Below are 16,479 nucleotides of genomic sequence, written 5' to 3'. Positions count from 1 at the left end.
TAGCTTTCCTCTATTGTTCACTAACTTCAGTGTCAAGGAATTGCACCTGTTTCTTTTTTACAGTTAACTCTAATGTTCTACCATTCCCCTAAGTTCCCCCAAGCTCCCCTAAGGAATTGGACAATAATATGGAAATATAGGTGTACCACAGTGTTCGTAGCAGCATTATTTACAATAGCCAGGATATGAAAGCAACCTAAGAGCCCACTGACAGATGAATACATAATAAAGATGTGGTATTGGAGTATTATTACTCACCCATAAAAAAAGAATGAGATCTTTCCGTTTGTGACATGGATGGACCTAGGGAGGTATTATACCTAGTGAAATTAGTCAGAGAAAGGCAAATACTGTATGTGACCGCTTATTTTTGGAATCTAGAAAACAGAACAAATGAACAAATAAAATAGAAACAGACTCCCAGATATAGAAAATAAACTACTGGTTACCATTAGGTGGTAGGGATAGGGGTGCAAAAAAAAAGGAGATTAAGGGGTACAGACTACCAGTCACAAAATGTGTTAATTGCAGGGATGTAATGTACAAGCACAGGGAATATAGTCAGTATTTTTGATAACTTTGTATAATGTTTAATCTATAAAAACATTGAATCACTCTGTTGTACAACTGAAATGAATATCATAAGTCAACTATACTTCAACTTTAAAAAATTGAACAATAAAAAAATATTCCTTGAGTCAATTATTAGAGCTCATTTACCTCTGTGATTAATCTATATGTAGTATTTCCTATTGAAAAAATCCATGTGCAAGTGGAGTTGCACAGTTCAATTCTGTGTTGTTCAAGGGTTAGCTGCATTTTATTCCTAATTGTAAACGTGAATTCAAGGAATATATGACAAATACCTTTCTTTTATCCAATATCCAGTTCTTTTATCCAAAATCCAGTTCTTAGGAGTTCAAAATGTTGTGGAACACCTAATATGTAATCAATAGTAGTTGCAGTATTGATGATGGTTATGGTGGTAAAAAGTAGCAACAGTAAGAAAAGCTAACGCCTATTAACATTTTCTTTGTTCTAGACACTATTCCAAGTGCTTTATGCATAGTAACTCATTTAATTCTCAGAACAATCTTGAATTAGTTGTTGTTATCTGCATTTATGGCATAGGAAACTCAGGAGGCAGGTTTATGGAACTTGTCATTTAGCTAGTGAGGGCCAAGTTGGTATTTGAACCAGAAGATACAACTTCAGGCTCCATTTTTTTTCTTTAGACTTGCACCTGTGGCATATAGAAGTTCCTAGGCTAGGGATCCAGCTACAGCTGCCAGCCTAGGCCACAGCCACAGCGATGCCAAATCTGAGCTGTGTCTGCAACCTGTATTATAGCTCAAGGCCAGATCCTTTACCCACTGAGGGAGGCCAGGGATCGAACCCACTTTCGCTGCACCACAATGGGAACTCCAGGCTCCAATCTTTTAACTACTCTTGTGCTACCTGTTAAGAAACCAGGCATCAAGATGAACAAAGATTAGGGGACCTAAAGAAAAAGTTAAACTCAGTGACGATCCTTTGATGTAATTCTTTTTATTTTATTTTATTTTATTTTTTATTTTTTTGTCTTTTTGCTATTTCTTGGGCCGCTCCCGCGGCATATGGAGGTTCCCAGGCTAGGGGTCGAATCGGAGCTGTAGCCACCGGCCTACACCAGAGCCACAACAACGCGGGATCCGAGCCGAGTCTGCAACCTACACCACAGCTCACAGCAACGCCGGATCGTTAACCCACTGAGCAAGGGCAGGGACCGAACCCGCAACCTCATGGTTCCTAGTCGGATTTGTTAACCACTGCACCACGACGGGAACTCCTGATGTAATTCTTAAAAGCAAATTGAGGAGCCAAGACTTACTACAATCAAAAGAGACAATTATATTGTAAAAATTAATAAAAATACAAAGCATATTCTACCTGAGCTTGTATTGGTGAGATGGTTTTTAATTTCTTTTTTTGTGTGTGTCTTTTTGTCCTTTTTAGGGCCACACCCATGGCATATGGAGGTTCCCAGGCTAGAGGTCTAATCAGAGCTGTTGCTACTGGCCTACACCAGAGCCACAGCAATGCCAGATCCGAACCACATCTGCGACCTACATCACAGCTCACGGCAACGCCGGATCCTTAACCCACTGATCGAGGCCAGGGATCAAACCCGCAACCTCATGGTTCCTAGTCGGATTCGTTTCCACTGCACCATGACGGAAACTCAGGTTTCTAATTTTTTTTAACTGAGTTACATGTGAAATATTCAAGGATGGGATGGAAGATAACCTTTTTACTGTTTTCTAGAAACTATGCTCTTTATTTCCCTCATTTTTTTCCTTGACTTCATAAGTAGAATTTAGTTTTAGTTAATGTAAAACATTATTCCACTTAACTAACTATTCAATGTAAAATCTGCCATTTCTAATTTATTTTTATTTTCTGTTGATTAGTTTCAAGATTATCGTAGTTAAGCTTGCTTGTTAACTAGTAACCTAACAAATTTATGTATTTTATTATTTTGGGTTATTATAAATTATTTTGTAGGGAGAAGATGTTGATCTTCACTTGTTTTTACCAGATTGCCATCCTAGTAAATATTCATTATTTATGCTAGTAAAGAATTGCCATCCAAATAAAATGGCTCATGATACTGGTATTCCTGCTGAGTGTCAAAGTGGCCAGAAAACAGTTAAACCAAAGTGGAGGAACATTACTCAAGAAAAGTAAGTGTATAATTTAGTGATTTAAGTATATTGTGTTTATGTGAAGAAATTACTCTTATAATTCTTTTAGAGATTAACAGTAAAATTTGATTATCTGTAACTAATGTCTGTAATGTAGTTAAAGGAATACGTACCTGACTAGAAGCTTTATTTTTTACTTTTCAAAGGGCTGGTTGGGTTGAATGCTGGACTGTCCCAAGTGTCATGCTTACAATTGATTATACATGGCATCCAATTTATCCACAAAAAGCAGATGAACAGCTAAAACAATCATGTAAGTGTTTTTATATAATTCACACTTTGAAACATTTGGTGTTACAATTAATAAGCACTAAAGATAAAAAAAAAAAACATTTGGAAATGCATCTTTTCTTCTGATGTAATTGTATACATTTAAAATCTTTTAAAGATTTTGGTATAATTATACCTAACTTTCATTGAGCATTTACTATATATTAAGTACTAGACCAAGCTGTTTCCTGGATAATTTATCTTATTTAGTCCTTAAAGCAATCCTGTGAGATAAATATTATTACTGTTATTGTCATTGTAGAGTGGAGGAGATATGCTCAGAAAAAGTAATTTTCTCAGGGTCTGCTGAGCTAGAAATATCAGAGCTGGAATATGAAACTAGGTGTATGTGAATCTGTATAGGTGCTTGATTTTGTGAAATGCTAGTTTCCTTAATGCATTTGGACAACTATCAAATCATTTATAGTTTCTCTGAGACTTAAGTGCTGCCTTACTGGGAACCAAAAGGAATTAGTCAAGTGAAATTTCTTTTAGGTATTTTTCCAGTGAATTAAGTTTTAAAGAATAGTTTTCAAAGCTTTTTTACATATGGGGCTTGATAATGGTCACACTGCATTTGAATAGCTATATACCTATTTGTGTGAAAATAACTTGATAGTTTAATGTCCAAGTGTAGTTAAAGCCTAATTGTGACCTAGATTTACAGCATATTGGCAAAACTTGATGAGAATGTTGTCTTTGTTAATGCGAACTTTTCATTCATTCTTCGTAGTCTGATTTATGTATTTTTATACGTATTTCAATGAAGTCTGTTCTTTATTGTATTCTCAATTATTAGTATTTCAGGTTCATTTTCATTGTATACTACAGATATTTTATCAGTATTAGTTTTCATATTTGCAATGTAGAGTTTCTTAGTGAATAGTTGCTTGAAAAACTTTTTAAGAGGTAGAGGTGCTTTTCCCCCTCATTCAGACATTATTCTTTTTTTTTCCCCCCTCAATTTATTCCAGTGTCAGAGATGGAGGAAACAATGCTCTCTGTATTAAGGCCATCTCAGAAAACAGACAGAGTGGTTTCTTCTCCCTCTACTACTTCTCGTCCACCTGTTGATCCCTCAGAACTTCCACCTGATAAACTTCATGTAGAAATGGAACTTTCTCCAGATTCTCAGATAACTCTCTATGGACCTCTATTAAATGCCTTTCTGTGTATAAAGGTATGGTTTTTAAAAGAACTTAGATATTTTTAAACAAGGCAAAACACATCTGATGGAAATCGAGACTATTTGAAAGAGCCAGTTGGATGATTTAAAGTATTGAGGATATATATGTTGATTACACTTATGGTGTTAGATGCAATTACACAATTATAAAAATAGTATACTCCTCATTTTAGCATTTTTTGGGGAGCAATTAGTATGTTCTAGGAATTGTGCTAGTTGCTGTAGAGATGATATAGCATCTGTTCTTAAGCTAGAGGGGCATAGCATGATAGACATGTGTATGTACAGTTTTACTGCATCATAATTAATTCAGTAGCGGAAGTATAAGAAAACCTTTTTATCTGAGGATAATTGTACCTGGAAAAGGCTATTTCAAGTGAGTCACTTAAAAACAGACAACTTTATTTCATAGTAAATAAAAAGCAAAGATTTGTTTGGAGCTCTGTCTTGAAAATTGAAGCAAATATATGAAGATGAATTCATTTCAAAGTATGACAAATTTAGGCTCTTAAGAAGTATGCACTACTTCTTTGAGCAATGACTGAATCAAATAGTGATTCATTTTGGTATAATTTTTCCACACAAATTGCATGATTGTATAGTATGATAGCACTTGAAGGTTGCTGTCTCTAGCATGATTACAAAGAGAGGCTATTTTGAGAAAAATATCTGAGCACTTGTCAATTTCTATACGTTGCTTTTATTCTTTTGATACTCAAACCATACTTTTAAGAAGTCCCCAGCAAAATGACCACTAATTCTTGCTGATTACTACCCTTTATAGGTAATTTCTCTAAGCCTTCCAGATTGTCATTTATACTGCTTGTGTTACCTGTGATTTGAACAATCATCCAGTATCACTTTCAGCAACTTCATGAAATTTGCATATTTCTAAGATCTTGCAAATTCACTTTACTTTACATTTTCATTGTACCTTTGGGTGTTTACTACATCTGATAAAGAGAGACTAATTGTTCTAACATTACCAGTCATGAACATTTAGAGTTACTTGTGACATGGATGTTTGTGTGAGTCTAATTTTATCAATGCATACCTGTTTGTTTCCTTTTGTAATTTCACAATTGCAGAGGTTTGAATATTGAATGCTTGGCTAACAAGGAATCCTGTAATGTTCAGTAATAGGGATAATTCTGGTGAGGGTCTAGGATGATCCAGGTTGGCCAAGAAAGGACAATCAAAGTTTGTTAGCAAAAAAAAAGGCTGTTTGGAAGAAGTGCTAGCTGAATAAGTTTTGAAGTTTTTGTGAGTTACTGTATTAGATTTACTAAAAACTATTATAGAGCATCAGATAATATAATTTAAAGTAGAAGATACAAGGGGAAATGCATTGATTGATTGATTGATTGATTGCTTTTTAGGGCTGCACTCACGGCATATGGAGGTTCCCAGGCTAGGGGTCTAATTGAAGCTACAGCTGCCGGCCTACGCCACAGCCACAGCAATACCAGATCTGAGCCATATCTGCGACCTACACCACAGCTCATGGTAACACTGGATCCTTAACCCACTGAGCAAGGCCAGAGATCGAGCCAGCAACCTCATTGTTCCTAGTCGGATTTATTTCCCCTGCGCCATGACGGGAACTCTGAAAATGCATTTAACATTTGTAGAAACCTATAGTTTCTGTTTGTTTCCCCAGAGTTTTAGAGATTCTGGAAGGTGTAATTCTGATTCCAACTGGGGAGACATGCACACAAACATACACACAAATGTTTTTTTCTCTCTTTGTGACCGATTTTCTGGTCAGTTTTGAATACTATTAGAGAGGTATTAACTATGGTTTTTATATCACCACATGTATATTGAACCTCAATTATTTATTCATTTATTTATTTTTTGACTGTGCCTGCAGCATGTGGAAGTTCCCAGGTCAAGGATCCGAACCTGTGCCATAGCAGTAACCCAAGTTGGTGCAGTGACGATGCAAGATCCTTAACCTGCTGCACCACGAGGGAACTCCATTTTTTTAATTTAAAAAAATCCATAGTAATATATAAACAAAAATGACTGTAACAAAGAACACAAAGAAAAACATCTATCTTTATTTTGGACTTCCTTATAAATTCTACTCCATGTATGTTACATATTTGGTAGTTTTTTTTTTTTTCTTTCTTTTTATGGGTGCGCCTGCAGCATATGGAAGTTCCAAGGCTAAGGGTCACATCAGAGCTGTAGCTGTAGGCCTATGCCATAGCCATGGCAACACCTACATTGCAGCTTGTGGCAACACTGATTCCTTAACCCACTGAGCAAGGAGAGGGATTGAACCTGCATTCTCATGGACACTATGTCAGGTTCTTAATCTGCTGAGCCACAACGGAAACTCCTATTACATATGTTGGCAGTTTATTATGTTTTGATGCAGACTGTGCATTACAGACTTTATAACAGCTTTTTAGTGTCAAAAGTTTGTTGCACTGAATATTATATTGGTATTTGTATTCAAGTGAATTTAGAACTTAATATGAAGCGTCTACTGAAATAAATTGAAACTTTTTTTTTTGTTCTTTTAGGGCCGTACCCTCGGCATATGGAAGTTCCCAGGCTAACGGTCGAATCAGAGCTACAGCTGCTGGCCTACGCCACAGCCACAGCAACGCCAGATCTAAGCTGTGTCTGTGACCTGCACCACAGCTCGTGGCAACGCAGGATCCTTAACCCACTCAGCAAGGCCAGGGATTGAACCCACGTCCTCATGGATCTTAGTCGGGTTCGTTAACCACTGAACCGCCACAGGAACTCCCAAATTTAAACTCCCCCCCCCCCCGCTTTTTAGGGCCGCACTCTCAGCATATAGAGGTTCCCAGGCTAGGGGTGCATTCAGAGCTACAGCTGCTGGCCACAGCCACAGCCACAGCCATAGCCACAGCAATGCAGGATCTGAGCCGTGTCTGTGACCTATACCACAGCCCATGGCAACGCCAGATTTTTAACCCACTGAGTGAGACCAGGGATCGAACCCACAACCTCATGGTTCCCAGTGGGATTCCTTTCCGCTGCACCACAATGGAAACTCCCAAATTTAAACTTTTTAAGTTTTGACATTTTATAAAATATTTTCTAACCCCAGTGCGGGAGGGTTCTGCTTCCTTTTATTGGGAATATATGTAACTCTTTAAGTTTTTCTCTTTTTCTTTTTTTTGACTTAGTGTCATGCTGACATGGGACTATTATCCTATATGAAATAGCTATCTCTAATATTTATTTTCTCATCAGTTTTAATGTATAACTTATCTTCAGCTTAGTATCAGTGTTAGAACTTTAAAACTTTTTGGAAGTTGAGTTTGAGATATGTATAATGTGTGTATACATAAAAGAAAACAAAGAGAATATGAAGATTTATGTAACTGAGATTTTATGTTTTTTTTTTGTTGTTGTTGTTACCAAAATTAAACATCAAGAAATTCTAAAGGATGCACTAGAGGGGGGAAAAAATTACTCTATATTGATTTAACTGTAAAACTGACTTCCAAAATCTATAAAACAAACCAGACTTGACATCACTACTACAAAGAATTCTAGGAAGAGTATATAGTGAACATGCATTGCAGTTTATGAGGACGTTTCTGTGAAACTGGGAGGTCTTCTGAAGATGCAGAAAACATTGCAACTCTGTTGGCCCAAAGTCATTTCAGTCATATTAAACTCCGTATCATTTCATACGTTGGGGACACAAGGTTGGATAACAGTGCCACTTGTATTAGTTTTATGAATTGTCTTCTTTTAGTCTTACTAAGTTTTTCTTAATGGGAGAAGGAATCCTGACTCTAAATAGTATATCATTGGTAGCAAATAGAACTGAGGATTAAGGTATATATGGCATATATGTTTTATTTAAAAATCATTTTCACAGGGAATATAGCCAATATTTTATAATATCTATAAATGAAATGTAACCTTTACAAATTGTGTAAAAATGTTAAAAAAAATAGTGTTCTTGAACAGAAGTTGGCTATCAAGTTTCCATTAAAAAAAAACTTTAATAGTGAAAATAGAGTGCTTGTAGGGTTTTTTCCTGCATTTCCAATTTTATTAGCTGTCGTCTTTTAACTCTTGTTGATAATTCTCCCCCCACCCTATTTTTGAGAAGTGAGTATTATTGGAGGAGTGTGAATTTTTAGCTGGGGGAAAATGGCAGTCTCCTTTACTTGAAGTAGGTTACTTGACACTCAAATAATTAAATATCTCTAGGAAAATCTCAGAAGACTCTTAAATAAATTGAGAATGTTGCTTATTCTATCATTCTTAAAGTTATACATTGTACAAACTTGACAAAAGAACACATTTTCCCAATTCTGTAAGCCAGTGTCCCCCCCCCCCCCCCAGGATTGTTTAAAATTGAAATAGAATTTTTATTTGTATTTGTAAATATTTGTGTACATTTACTAATGTTAAAATATCATAACTGTTTGCCACAATATATTACTACTTGCTAGATACTTGAGTCAACCTTTTGGTATTTTTTTTTTTAAGTGAATTCTTAAGAAATTAACCATTACAGACGGAATTCTCATATTAAAAACCCCAGGAAACTTAAGTCAGACACCCACCATTAAACATTTAACCTTTGACTAACTTTTAAGAGTTACCGTTTTTAGGAGTTCCCGTCGTGGCTTGGAGGTTAACGAACCCGCCTCTAGCATCTGTGAGGATGTGGATTTGATCCCTGGCCTCACTCAGTGGGTTAAGGATCCAGCCTAGCTGTGAGCTATGATGTAGGTCACAGATGTGGCTTGGATCCCGTGTTGGTGTGTCTGTGGTGTAGGCTGGCACCTACAGCTCCTATTGGACCCCTAGCCTGGGAACCTCCATATGCCGTGGAGGCGTCCCTAAAGCAAAACAATACAAAAGAAAAAACCCTCAAAAGTTACCATTTTTAATAAGTAAATTTTGTTGATAATGTTCAATATGTACAAATGAATTAACTCAGAGAAGGCTCCTAGGGTTTTATAACTCCTTAAAAACAGTCACTTCCACCATGTTAGGAATTCATTGTTTCCTGTAGCATCTGATATATTTCTGTTTCAGATATTTAAGTGGAGATTGGTTTAGTAGCAAATTGAACATTATGCCCAAGAGAATCTTTTTCTTTTTTTCTTTTTTAAAATTTCATTATAGTTATACAACTTTCATGACAACATAATTTTAGAACATTTCCATCCCAAACTCCCAGTCCACCACTCCCTTCCCCCCACCTGTGGAATCTTTTTTTTTTAATTGTAGTAATCTACAAGAATCTTGTTGTTGTTTTTTTTAAGATAAAAAATTATAAGAGACCACAAGGGTCTTTTAAGAATTAGAGATTATTAGTCTAGGATTATTGAAAATTAGCTAAAATAATTTATTTCTAATGATCTGTTAGTAACTCTTAGTATGTCGAAATCTAATAGACATGAATAGTGTACATTGACTTCTTAGATCAGTTGTGTGGAGGGAAGTTGAGGCAGAGATGATGGGGTCTGGAGGCCATTTGCAGATAAAATCACCAGATGGATTTTTCCATTTTCCACCTATCTCTAGACTCCATGACCATTGTAAACCTACTGAACACATCTCCAAGACTGAGGTGGCATCTCTATTTTGAAAAGGCTTCTCAGATGATCTAAGGAGAACTACTGCTCAGATGTTTCTAATCTTGAATATCTCTCTTTTTAATGTTGATTGAAATCAGATATTTTTAGTTTAAAAAAAATTTTTTTCTACTGTACAGCATGGTGACCCAGTTACATATACATGTATACATTCTTTTTTCTCACATTAAATGTTCCTTCATAAGTGACTAGAGAGAGTTCCCAGTGCTACACAGCAGGATCCCACTGCTAATCCATCCCGAAGGCTACATTCTGCATCTATTTACCCCATGAGATACCACCTCACACCAGTCAGAATGGCCATCATTAATAAGTCCACAAATAACAATTGCTGGAGGGGGTGTGGAGAAAAGGGAACCCTCTTGCACTGTTGGTGGGAATATAAGCTGGTACAACCACTATGGAGAACAGTATGGAGGTATCTTAGAAAACTATACATAGAACTACCATATGACACAGCAGTCCCACTATATCCGGACAAAACTCTACTTAAAATAGTTTTAAATATTTAATGTTGGGATTTATATAAAAAGTGATATTTATTTGCCTTTCTTTTGTGCTTGAATTTGTCCCTACTTCAGAGTTAGCACAATTAAGTCAAGTAGATTCTAAATAGCATGTATATTATTTAGAGACAGATAATAACAATAGAGAATTGATGAAGAAGCTTCGGTTCTGCAAGTTAGTAGATTTGGGATTTTAATATTTGTCCTACCAGTTAACTGAATGACCTTAAGCCCCTCAATATCCTTTCCTATGAAGAAATATTAATTGGCCTGATGTTCAAAACCTTTGCCAGAAAATAAATGTGTCAGTAACCGAAGTGCAGAATTTATCAAAATAATTGACTTGGTTTTAATATTGAGCAATTTTAGTTAACAGCATTAACTGGAATATTTTAACAACTTTTGATTACTACTGACAGATCAAATAGGCAAAATTTAAATTCAGAATCAATGGGAAAAAATTTCAATTAAAAAATTCAAATTCTGATACAAAAGAAACCAGAATATTAATATTTCAAACACTTCTGAAATTATAATGCTTAAGAAACCAGTATGAACTATGTGAAAATAAGTTTTGGTAACTGTTTATAACATGTTTTTGTCATCAGTAACCAAAACTGGACATCCTTATTAAGTCTGTTAAAACATTCCTGATAAATATCTCAACCAGAATATATTAATTATAGATTTACCTAAATGGATTTAGCCAAATTGATATTTAGTGATATTATTTAGTGATATTTAGTGAATCTGCTTCCCTCAAAGGTTATCACTGGCTATTTTGCCTCAGAATTCTGAGAAGCACAGATTGAAAACCATTGAACATTACAAATCTTCATAGGTTTCTTTTAGAACCTAAATTGAAAGTTTTTGTTGTATTCGGAGGTTTTGATGTTACTAAATTTTACTTCAGATTTCTTTGCCTTTTTGTGGGTTTTGCTACATAATATTTGCTAATCAGCCAAGTGTATGTCTTAAATACATGTATCTTGTTTACATTTTAAGGCCATAGACTGATGCTTTTAATTACATGAAATAGGTTAAGAAAATATTTAGTTTAGAAATTTTGGGCTCTGAGGTGAAAAATTATTATTACATATCTCTTTTGCTAGCAGTTTATTCTTAATATTTATAGGAAAACTACTTTGGGGAAGATGATATGTATATGGATTTTGAAGAGGTTATTTCAAGTCCTGTTCTGTCACTGTCAACATCATCCAGCTCTGGGTGGACTGCTGTTGGAATGGAAAATGACAAAAAGGAAAATGAAAATTCAGCCAAGTCAATTCATCCACTTACCTTGCGCCCTTGGGATATTACTGTACTTGTTAATTTGTACAAAGTTCATGGGCGTCTTCCTGTTGTAAGTGTTTACATATCAAAATAATCTGGAATTTATCTCCTACCCAGCATAGGAGAATCTTATCTATGTGTGTGCACACACTTACATTTAAAAATTCAGATTCAAAAACTTCCAAATTTATCCTTTTATCTTTATAAAGCTAGTTTATTATTTTCTTCATAATATAGTTACTTGATCACTGATAATTGTACTTTCTGGTTTTCTTCTTTACTTTAGTTTCTTCTTTGCTGTTCTGTGTAACTTTAGAACTTGACATGGCACTGAGTTGCTAAGTTTATAGCTAGCCTGATGGATAGTCCAGGATGTTACATTTTCTTACTCTAACTCCAGATCAGTTTGGGACTGTATGGTGGACCTATTACAAAATCAAGATCTAGGGTTGCCCCAGGAAGTTGAATTGGGTCAAAGTAAGGATGACCCTTGGGCCTATAGGGGCTGACTTGTAATGAGATTATATTGCCTGAAGAACTCATGGCCCATGGAGCCAGACAATGTATGGAGGGGTGGTTCTAGAATTTGTGCTGCATCCTGGGTCCATGTCATGTACCTAAGTTTGCACATCAGAGAAATCACCTCTGGTGCTTAGTGAACCTGATATCTTTACTGGGGTATAGAATAGCTATTTTTGTGAGTAAGCTCTGTTTCTCCTTTTTAAAAATCAAAGTCTTTAATTATATAAATGTAATTTTTATTTTCCTGTGTTTGCTTGGTCTTTTTTTTTTTTGTATCTTGATGATGGTATTTTGTTTGACTTTAGCATGGTACTACTGATGGTCCTGAGTGCCCTACAGCTTTCTTGGAAAGACTATGTTTTGAAATGAAAAAAGGATTTAGGGAGACCATGCTGCAACTTGTCTTGTCACCTCTGAATGTGTTTGTCAGTGATAACTATCAGGTAATGTGAAAGTGAATTATGATAGTTTTATTAAACACTGATTTATTATCGCTATTTATGGGGTCAAAACAACATGTTAACTTCTGTGCATGGAATATATAGCTCTTTAAACTAGAAACCTTTAATTTAATTGTACTAAGAAGTTTTGTATGTGTGTATATAGGTATGAGAATTGTTTCAAAAATCTTAATTTCTCTTTTTTTCCCTTCTGTTCCTTAATGTGATCCCTAACAATTATATTTTATGTCTATTATTTTTAGAAATGGAAAGTACTTTTTAACTTTCTCATATATTTATGGACAGGAAAAAATAATTGTAGAAAACATTGGTAGATTCTGTTGAAAATCACAACCTAAGTGTTAATTTTAAACAGTACCATAAATCTTGAAAACATGCATTAACTGCATGGTCAATGATTTATTCTTTTCAGCTAACAAACCTATAAAGTATTTGGTTAATTCCTTCAAGATATTCCAGGGGATCTTTTGGAAGAGAACCAATGACATTTATCAAATGAGAATATTTTACATTCCTGTGTAGATTATTACATTATCGTTACTATTTTTTTTTTTAATGCTAGTGGCTTCTCCTGGCATCTACGATTACTTTAGGGATCTTCCCTAATTTTAGTCAAGTTGTATGCTTTAGAAATATGATGGATTTTAAAAATTATAAACAGGAGGGTTTATCTGACACCCCCCAAATCATCAGTGAACTCACTGTGGATTCTGTGTAGTAACTGATCATCTTATTTACCCTCTTATATTTCCTCTTTTCATTCTTTTGCCATACTAACTACATTTTTTCTTCATGAAAGTTTAATTATTATGTATTTATATATAAATGCATAAATATGTTTGATATAGCTGAGATCTAGTTGCTAAAACTTAATGCTTAATGTATGCTTATTTTTGTTCAGAATATGTTTCTTTTTTAAAAACATATTTCAGAGGAATTATAGATTTACAGGAGGTTATAAAGGTAGTACAAGAGAGTTTCTGTGTTTTCCCCATGTTGATATTTTACATAATTATGATATATTATCAAAACCAGATTGATCTTAGTAAAATATGTGTGCATAGTTTTGTGCCATTTTATCACATGTGTAGATTTTTGTATAATTGCCACCAAAATCAAAATACAGAACTGTTCTTTTTTTTTTTCTGATTATGTGTTGTATTTATTTATTTTTTATTTCCCCAGTACATTATTTTTTTTCTACTGTACAGCATGGTGACCCAGTTACACATACATGCATACATTCTTTTTTCTCACATTATCATCCTCCATCATGAGTGACTAGATATAGTTCCCAGTGCATGGCAGGATCTCATTGCTAATCCATTCCAAAGGCAATAGTCTGCATCTCTTAACCCCAAGTTCCCAATCCATCCCACTCCCTCCCCATCCCCCTTGGCCACCACAAGTCTATTCTCCAAGTCCATGATTTTCTTTTCCATGGAAAGGTTCATTTATGCCATATATTAGATTCCAGATATAAGTGATATCATGTAGTATTTGTCTTTCTCTTTCTGACTTAATTCACTCAGTATGAGAGTCTGTAGTTCCATCCATGTTGCCGCAGATGGCATTATTTTGTTCTTTTTTATGGCTGAGTAGTATTCCATTGTGTATCTATACCATATCTAACTAATCCAGTCACCTGTCGATGGACCTTTAGGTTGTTTCCATGTCTTGGCTATTGTGAATAGTGTTGCAGTGAACATGCAGGTGCATGTGTCTTTTTCAAGGAAACTTTTGTCCGGATATATGCCCAAGAGTGGGATTGCTGGGTAATATGGTAGGTCTATGTATAGTTTTCTAGGGTACCTCCATACTGTTCTCCATAGTGGTTGTACCAGAACTGTTCTGTCATAACAAAGATCTTAACTTGCACAACACTTAATTTGTCATGTGAAATTTTAAAAATAACTCTTGTCCTGTGCTTTCTAGTTAATGGGTCATTAGAATTGGTTGTTTTTTTATTTTGGGAGGTGAGTGTGTAGAAAGGAAGCCTATTTCCTTTTTCAGTTTGTTGAGGAAATTAATAGAGGTAAAAGGGAAATATCTTCTTATGGCTAAGTTCTGAGAATCTTGAGGGAGTATTTCTGGTTTCTTATGAGTACCTCTGGCTTCTTATGAGTACCTGGTGATACTTCAACTTCTGTTTTAATCACTGTTTTCTCAAAAGACTTTACTACATGTAGTAATTCTGGAGATTGATTTTTCATTTTGTTGATAGTTTCCTTTGTTATGAAGAAGGTTTTCAGTTTGTTGTAGTTCCACTTGTTTATTTTTGCTCTTATTGCTTTGTTTTTGGTATTAGATTAAAAAATAATAATCACCAATTGAAACTATAGATTGTTTTGGGTAGTATGGACATTTAAACAGTACTGATTTTTCCAGGCCGAGATCCACATGTATTTTTGAGCTCAAAAGAACTTATCAAAAACATTGTATGGAGAATTATTGAATCTCAGTGCCCAAAGTGATTTTATTGACCATCCTCCTGGCTGCATCAGATAAAATATAACCGATACTGGAGAAGTTAGGTGATTTTATATACTATCACAGCCCTTAGATAAAAATAAAAAATGTATCAGAGAGTTTCTAGGACTGTTATTATGATCACAATTTGAAGTGACTTCAAAAGAAATTCTTATGAATTAGATTTAGCCCTGTCCTTAAAAATACTTCTTTATGGAGAGTTCCTCCTGTTGTTTGGCAGGTTAAGGATCCAGTGTTGTCTCTGCAGTGACTTAGATGGTTGCTGAGGTATGGCTTGATCCCCCATTTGGCGCAGTGGTTTAAGGATCTGGAATTGCTGCAGCTGTGATGTAGGTAGTAGCTATCCCTCAGATTCAGCCCCTGGCCCCAAATTTGTTTTGTAGCAAGAAATACTAACCCTGTAAGATGGCCTTCATGCACACACCAAAAAGACTATCATAGTAAAATTAGATAAATATTATCAAGTCTTAAAAAATGCTGCAAAGAGAGGTATGAGATGCTTCAGTAACAAGTAATTGTTTTGAGATAAGAGCATGATAAAACTTGCCTATTTATTTATTTATTCATTTATTTATTTATTGGCTGTGCCTGCAGCTTATAGAAGTTATCTCTGTGGTGGTTTTGTAGAGTATGAAACAGATAGATGTAAAAGTGAGTGCTACGAGTCTTTGCAGAGGTCCCAGCAAGAGGTCATATTCTTTGGACCAGGATGATAGCAGTAAAGCTGGAAGAAACTCAGTGCATTTGTGAGAGATTGGGCAGTAGATTCTATAGAAATTAGTGACTGATAGGTAGAACATTACCAAACTTGATTTTGTGTTCCTGATAACAATCTGTGGAACTGCTATTCCACTGAGCCCTATTTTAGGGCATACCCTTTAGCTTTATGTAAGTCTTAGAAATTTTCTCTCTGAAGTGTTCCTTTTTAGTTGTGAATTTATAATTATTTTCTGTAAAATGAATTTATCTTTTCAATATATATATGGAATTCTCAAAATCTTTATGAAAGATGACAAAGCTAGTGCTTTATGGTCTTAATGGTCTTTGTTTTCCATGTTATTTCTTCTTTTTAATATTTTAACACCATGATTCCTGCCTTTCCATGAAAGACAGGCCTCTTAAATTCCGTCAGTCAGAATACTTGTTTCATTTTATTCGTCGAGGCAGTTACCAATTAGAAATCTGCATTATTTTTAGGACTTTGCTGTCTTGCTTTGCATTTGGGCGCTTATGGATATTGTCACTAAAACAGCTTAACTCTGACACTTTTGTAGGTACAAGGTTGTGTTAGAAGCTTGTGGATTCCAAAGATTTATTTTCCAGATAGCATGTTTTTACCATTTGTCTCTGGGGAAAAAGAGCAACCAGAAATTATAATGCTGATTTTTCTGATTC

The 16,479-nt window shown here is 35.1% G+C and overlaps 1 protein-coding gene across 11 annotated transcripts in view; it reads left to right on the top strand.

Moving 5' to 3' along the window:
• BLTP1 (bridge-like lipid transfer protein family member 1) overlaps positions 1 to 16,479 on the top strand; it is a 198,236-nt gene that overhangs the window by 48,851 nt on the left and 132,906 nt on the right. For all 11 annotated transcript variants that reach the window (XM_047751650.1, XM_047751649.1, XM_047751654.1 and 8 more), the window contains 5 exons: positions 2,545 to 2,723; positions 2,891 to 2,997; positions 3,989 to 4,194; positions 11,454 to 11,681; positions 12,439 to 12,576. In XM_047751650.1, the coding sequence (XP_047607606.1) occupies positions 2,545 to 2,723; positions 2,891 to 2,997; positions 3,989 to 4,194; positions 11,454 to 11,681; positions 12,439 to 12,576 (858 nt within the window). The remainder of the gene's footprint in view (positions 1 to 2,544; positions 2,724 to 2,890; positions 2,998 to 3,988; positions 4,195 to 11,453; positions 11,682 to 12,438; positions 12,577 to 16,479) is intronic.

This window comes from Phacochoerus africanus, chromosome 10 (assembly GCF_016906955.1).
Source record: "Phacochoerus africanus isolate WHEZ1 chromosome 10, ROS_Pafr_v1, whole genome shotgun sequence".
Classification (NCBI taxonomy): domain Eukaryota; kingdom Metazoa; phylum Chordata; class Mammalia; order Artiodactyla; family Suidae; genus Phacochoerus; species Phacochoerus africanus.
This window is presented reverse-complemented; position numbering and strand designations above follow the sequence as displayed.